Below are 6,328 nucleotides of genomic sequence, written 5' to 3'. Positions count from 1 at the left end.
TTAAAAGATGTTTGTTAAAGAGGTGTTTGTAGGCCTGCCTGGGGTTGAAGGGGTGTTGGTTAAAGAGATGTTTGTTAAAGAGGTGTTTGTAGGTTTGCTTGGGGTTAAAGAGCTGTTTGTTAAAAGGTTGTTTGTAGGCCTGCTTGTGGTTGAAGAGGTGTTGGTTAAAGAGATGTTTGTTAAAGAGGTGTTTATAGGCCTGCTTGTGTATGAAGAATTGTTTGTTATAGACATGTTTGTTGAGGTGTCTTTAGGTCTGCCTGGGGTTAAAGAGGTATTTGATAAAAAGGTGTTTGTTGAAGAGGTGTTTGCTAAATAGGTGTTGGTAGGCATACTTTGGGTTAGAGAGGTGTTTGTTAAAGAGGTGATTATTAAAGACGTGTTTGTTGTAAAGTTGTTTGTAGGCCTGCCTGGGGTTGAAGAGGTATTTGGTAAAGAGGTGTTTGTTAAAGAGGTGTTTGCAGGTCTGCTTGGGGTTAAAGAGCTGTTTGTTGTAAAGTTGTTTGTAGGCCTGCTTGTGGTTGAAGAGCTGTTGGTTAAAGAGATGTTTGTTAAAGAGGTGTTTGTTATAAGGTTCTTTGTAGGCCTGCCTGGGGTTGAAGAGGTATTTGATAAAAAGGTGTTTGTTGAAGAGGTGTTTGCTAAATAGGTGTTGGTAGGCATACTTTGGGTTAGAGAGGTGTTTGTTAAAGAGGTGATTATTAAAGACGAGTTTGTTGTAAAGTTGTTTGTAGGCCTGCCTGGGGTTAAAGAGGTATTTGATAAAGAGATGTGTGTTAAAGAGGTGTTTGTAGGTCTGCTTGGGGTTAAAGAGCTGTTTGTTAAAAGGTTGTTTGTAGGCCTGCTTGGGGTTAAAGCGGTGTTGGTTAAAGAGATGTTTGTTAAAGAGGTGTTTGTAGGCCTGCTTGTGTATGAAGAATTGTTTGTTAAAGACATGTTTGTTGAGGTGTCTGTAGGTCTGCCTGGGGTTAAAGAGGTATTTGATAAAAAGGTGTTTGTTGAAGAGGTGTTTGCTAAATAGGTGTTGGTAGGCATACTTTGGGTTAGAGAGGTGTTTGTTAAAGAGGTGATTATTAAAGACGTGTTTGTTGTAAAGTTGTTTGTAGGCCTGCCTGGGGTTGAAGAGCTGTTGGTTAAATAGATGTTTGTTAAAGAGGTGTTTGTAGGCCTGCCTGGGGTTGAAGAGGTGTTGGTTAAAGAGATGTTTGTTAAAGAGGTGTTTGTAGGCCTGCTTGGGGTTGAAGAGCTGTTGGTTAAAGAGATGTTTGTTAAAGAGGTGTTTGTAGGCTTGCTTGGGTATGGAAAATTGTTTGTTGAGGTGTTTGTAGGTCTGCCTTGGGTTAAAGAGGTATTCGGTAAAGAGGTGTTTGTTAAAGAGGTGTTTGCTAAATAGGTGTTGGTAGGCCTACTTTGGGTTAAAGAGGTGTTTGTTAAAGAGGTGATTATTAAAGATGTGTTTGTTGTAAAGTTGTTTGTAGGTCTGCCTGGGTTTGAAGAGGTGTTGATTAGAGAGGTGTTTTTTAAAGAGCTGTTTGTAGGCCTGCTTGGGTATGAATATTTGTTTGTTAAAGACATGTTTGTTGAGGTGTTTGTAGGTCTGCCTGGGGTTAAAAAGGTATTTGGTAAAGAGGTGTTTGTAGGCCTGCTTGGGATTAAATAGCTATTTGTTAAGTTGTTTGTAGGCCTGCTTAGGGGTAAAGAAGTGTTTGCAGGTCTGCTTGGGGTTAAAGAGCTGTTTGTTAATAGGTTGTTTGTAGGCCTGCTTAGGGTTGAAGAGGTTTTTGGTAAAGAGGTGTTTGTAGGTCTGCTTGGGGTTAAAGAGCTATTTGTTAATAAGATGTTTGCATGTCTGCTTGGGGTTAAAGAGCTATTTGTTAATAAGATGTTTGCATGTCTGCTTGGGGTTAAAGAGCTATTTGTTAATAAGATGTTTGTAGGCTTGCTCAGGGTTGAAGAGGTTTTTGGTAAAGAGGTGTTTGTAGGTCTGCTTGGGGTTAAAGTGCTGTTTGTTAATAAGTTGTTTGTAGGCCTGCTTAGGGTTGAAGAGGGTTTTGGTAAAGAGGTGTTTGTAGGCCTGCTTGGGATTAAATAGCTATTTGTTAAATTGTTTGTGGGCCTGTTCAGGGGTAAAAAGGTGTTTGTAGGTCTGATTGGGGTTAAAGAGCTGTTTGTTAATATGTTGTTGGTAGGTCTGCCTGGGGTTAAAAAGATATTTGTTAAAGAAGTGTTTTTTAAAGATGTGTTTGCAGGCCTGCTGTGGGTTGTAGAATTGTTTGTTAAAGACACATTTGTTGAGGTGTTTGGAGATCTGCCTGGGGTTGAAGAGGTATTTGATAAGGGGGTGTTTATTAAAGAGGTGTTTGTTGTCGAATTGTTTGTAGGCCTGCCTGCGGTCGAAAATGTATTTGTTAAAGAGATGTTTGTAGATCTGCCTTGGGTTAAAGAGGTGTTTGTTTCTATGTTTGGGGAAGAGATTTCTGTAGTATTCACTGCAGTCTGATTACCGAAAGAGTCTGCAATATCATTTGAAGCTGTAACAGAAGAAAAGATAACTATTGATTGCATAGTTTGAAGCATATTGAAAATAGCAAGCAAATGTTGAGACAAAAGGAATTAAACAAGGTTAAATGTAGAACCCTGTGTAGTGTCTAAACCAAAACAACAAATAAGACAATAAATGTTACAGGATCCATCTGAAATATTTTAAAATCTATTGTGCCAAAGTAAGAATGATTATGAGGGATTTTCTAGTAATTCGAAATCACGCTGTGTAAATGATAATTAAAATGGGAGAAGTAGATTTTGGGAGGAGTAGCCATTGACATTAAAACAGATACAAGAACAATAAGCATCTACAAGCTCTTTGGTAAAACCTGTACAATTACATAAGAACAAAAATCAATTGTCACAATCGTGATTCGGTATTTGAAATGGAATTATGGCAGTGAAGCACTTATGTTACACTCATGAATTCTTTTTGGGTCATAAATTTAGCTACATGAAATTCTTCTAAAACAAGCTCTGCTGGTTCTTTTCTACGTAGTCTGTTGTAGTCCGTCTCTTCTGAAAGGTTCACTGGGAAGATAAATCATGTCAGCTGGACTGCTACCTGGGTAGAATAAAACGTTTCACTACTCATCCGAGCAGCTTCTCTGAACGTTTGGATCGCACCTGATAGAAGCCCAGTTGACCTGATTCACCTTCCAGATCAATGCACCTGGATGAGAATGTTCACAGACAAGTGTTATGTATTTTATATCGGTTGTGGAATGACTTCCATTTTTCTGAGTGAATTTGTAGACCAAACTTTTTTAGCAGTGAATATTGTGGCCATGCAAGAAAATTGGTTGGTCAAAATCCGATTGAGCCAAAAATGAGTGATCCTTGTTTTGTTTTGTTACATCTGAGCTCAGACGGTGTTCTTGTTCATATATTAAATCTTTACCAAACGTTAACGTGGACACAAATGCAGCTGCAGAATGACTGAATGAGACTGCTAGCTCTTTAAAGCAAGTGTATAACAAGTTGGACCAGTTTCTTGATTCTTTACATCCATTGCTATGTGCTATTGTGTTGCGAACACAGCAGGCAATTTTATTTGATGCTCATCAGCAGCAGCTTTTATGGTTCACTGTACACTAGACTATTGTCTGTGATATTTGCTTAAAGATATAGACTACCAAATTCCATTATATCATTATATTCATCCATGACCTAGCACAATCAGTTAAATCAAAGAGTATGAACCAGATATCAGTGTAGTGCTGATATGAAACATTCTAAGAACTCTGTATCTACAAATTATTTTATCTGTGTAAAACTGCTTTGTCGCAATGTTCATTGTTAAAAGCACTATACAACTAAAATGAATTCTCAAGCTTCTCAAGAGGGAAAGCAGCCGATTTTATTCATTTATTTCTCATTCAGATTCTCAGGAGTAAAAAGAAACGCTAAACAACTTACCAATTATACACAAGACAATTAATGTCGACTTCCAGTCCATTGTATCATCTAAAATTTAATACAGATATATTTATTTAAATTAAGTTTTATAAATAGAACTCAAAATTCAAAATAATTACAGTGGATTAGATTGGCAAATATATTGATGGATGGATATATAGATAAAAGTAAAATGTATTTATATAAAAACAATAATTAATAAAGTGATTTAATCTAAAGAAAAGATGTAAAATATTATTTAAATAATAGACCATATACCATTAAACATTATATAATGTCATTATAATTACTCACGCGTGCCTGCAGGTAACAGATCTGGAATGCTTTCAATCCAGTGACTGTGTCACAGTATAAAATGTAGGGAAGGTAAATGGGATATTTAAGTAGACAATTTTACTATTATTATCTCAAAAGGACCCCAACAGCCAATCACATCCTGGCTGCTTATTTATGTATCTTGTGCCCTGGCAAACAAATTCATTGTTAAATGACATTTGTGTGCTTTTGCTTTCATATTTGTTCTTACAGTACAATGATTCTCCACCCTGGTGTCACCACTGACATCATTTTTCTAAGCCTGTGTGCAGGTATGTGAAGATACAATAGAATTGATTTAGACATTTGGTGCAACCCAGATGAGGATGGGTTCCCTCTTGAGTCTGGTTCCTCTCAAGGTTTCTTCCTTATGCCATCTCGGGGAGTTTTTCCTTGCCACAGTTGCTCATCAGGGACAAACATACTTAAAAAGAAAACATATTTACGTTTATTCACCACATTATCTGTGTAAAGCTGCTTTGAGACAATGTTCATTGTTAAAAGCGCTATACAAATAAAAATGAATTAAATTGAATTGAATTTACAAATATATAATGTATTTGCATTAGAGGAAAAAGCTGATCTCGGTAAACTGTTATACTCGAGTCATAGTGCTGCCGATGCCTGCAAGTTTAGTGTCAGACTGCAAAGTTGTTGATTTCTTGGCAGATTACAGACATATTATTATGGAGCATTCACACCTCTTTTGATCAGAAGATGATGATTTCCATTAGAACTCATTTAGAAGGTTGACCAGCAACTAAATTCAAGTGGGCAGAAAAACTTGGACCAGGGGAGCCCATGGATACCTGGATTTTTAAAGACGGATACACTCTTTAAAAGTTATGAGCGTACACATAGTTTTAAATTACCCCTACATTTGACCTGCTGGTGGCAGTAGAGCATTAGCAGAACTTTGACCCAAATTTGACCAGAAGGATTCTCCTTAATTAGTGTGCCAATTCTTTTTTTACAACTTTTTTGACGTTTTATAGGCTGCCAGAGACGTCAAAAAAGGAGGTAGAAGAAGAAAACTAAAATAGGGTGTCTACACAGTTTTAGCGTTTGGCTGCCCTTATTAAATTAGATATATAAGAAATATAATGAAAATACAAGGAAAATAAAGAAATACTTAAAATAACAATAGTGCCTATGGACCTTTAGCCATTGGGCCCCTAATAATAGTAATAATCTCTAATTTAACCAGTGAATATATAAACAAATGTATCTTTCCTTTTATGCGATTTCAATAAAGCAAATATGATTATTAAACCTGTTTTGGTTTTGTTTTGATCTGATTGTAGCAAAGCTACATTTGCTAAATTCAAGTTTTTACACTGGCTTAGGTAATGACAGAAATACTTAATAGTCAATTGTGATTAATGTTAATAGCCTGCAGTGTATATCTTTATTATTCTTTTATTTGAATGAAAAGTGAAAGCACAATTAATTGCCCAATAATTAAAATTAGAAAACAATCATTCAACAATGTATAGTACTTTGTGGAACCAAATGGAGAAACCAGTTCAATACATGACAGATTACTGTGTCCGGGTCACTGGTGCCACATGAGAGGAAAACATGGGTGCACTTCAAAACCTCAAAGATCATTGGCAGGTCACAGAGGACCAGCGACGTTACCGTGCTGAGAGTCCCTTTCAACACATTCCCTTTTTGACAATGCGGTTTCATCACTTTCTAATGAAGATGAAGAGCAGCTTCTCATGTTACATATCACAAAAAACCTGCAGAGTAACAGTTCTACACACTGCTCTCAGGATTGCCTGGAATGTGTTGACATTTAAAAGTTACATTCTAACATGCTTTAATGTCTGAAATCCTCACAGAGATGTTCTTTAGAAATAAGCAGCCAAGCGTTGCATGCTTCTTCCTCGAGTGGGCGTGAAAGCTCAGATCCTATGCGGTTGAGGTGAACATGGCTAAGTGGAGAGAAAAGTCCCAAAGAGATCTCCAGTGTTTCTTATTGATCACTTCATTGCCTGAGTAATCTTTTAGGGACCACCAATTCTTTTTTTCCACTCAGATTGGA

At 36.9% G+C, this 6,328-nt stretch overlaps 1 protein-coding gene across 1 annotated transcript; it reads right to left on the bottom strand.

The window, feature by feature from the left end:
- LOC124381211 (uncharacterized protein PB18E9.04c-like) lies at positions 1-4,391 on the bottom strand. Its single transcript, XM_046842629.1, has 3 exons — positions 4,258-4,391; positions 3,964-4,011; positions 1-2,531 (listed from the first exon to the last, which is right to left on the bottom strand). The coding sequence occupies exons 2-3, from the start codon at positions 4,001-4,003 to the stop codon at positions 1-3; spliced, it is 2,571 nt and encodes an 856-aa protein (XP_046698585.1). The 5' UTR covers positions 4,004-4,011; positions 4,258-4,391.
- Between the last annotated feature and the right edge of the window lie 1,937 nt (positions 4,392-6,328).

This window comes from Silurus meridionalis, chromosome 28 (genome assembly GCF_014805685.1).
Source record: "Silurus meridionalis isolate SWU-2019-XX chromosome 28, ASM1480568v1, whole genome shotgun sequence".
Classification (NCBI taxonomy): domain Eukaryota; kingdom Metazoa; phylum Chordata; class Actinopteri; order Siluriformes; family Siluridae; genus Silurus; species Silurus meridionalis.
This window is presented reverse-complemented; position numbering and strand designations above follow the sequence as displayed.

Bases quoted from the DNA above. Each gene is read 5' to 3' on its own strand.
- LOC124381211 (XM_046842629.1), bottom strand. From the start codon at position 4,003: ATGGACTGGAAGTCGACATTAATTGTCTTGTGTATAATTG. The intron at 2,532-3,963 runs GTAAGTTGTTTA...CTTCTGTTACAG, and splicing joins AATTGTCTTGTGTATAATTG to CTTCAAATGATATTGCAGAC.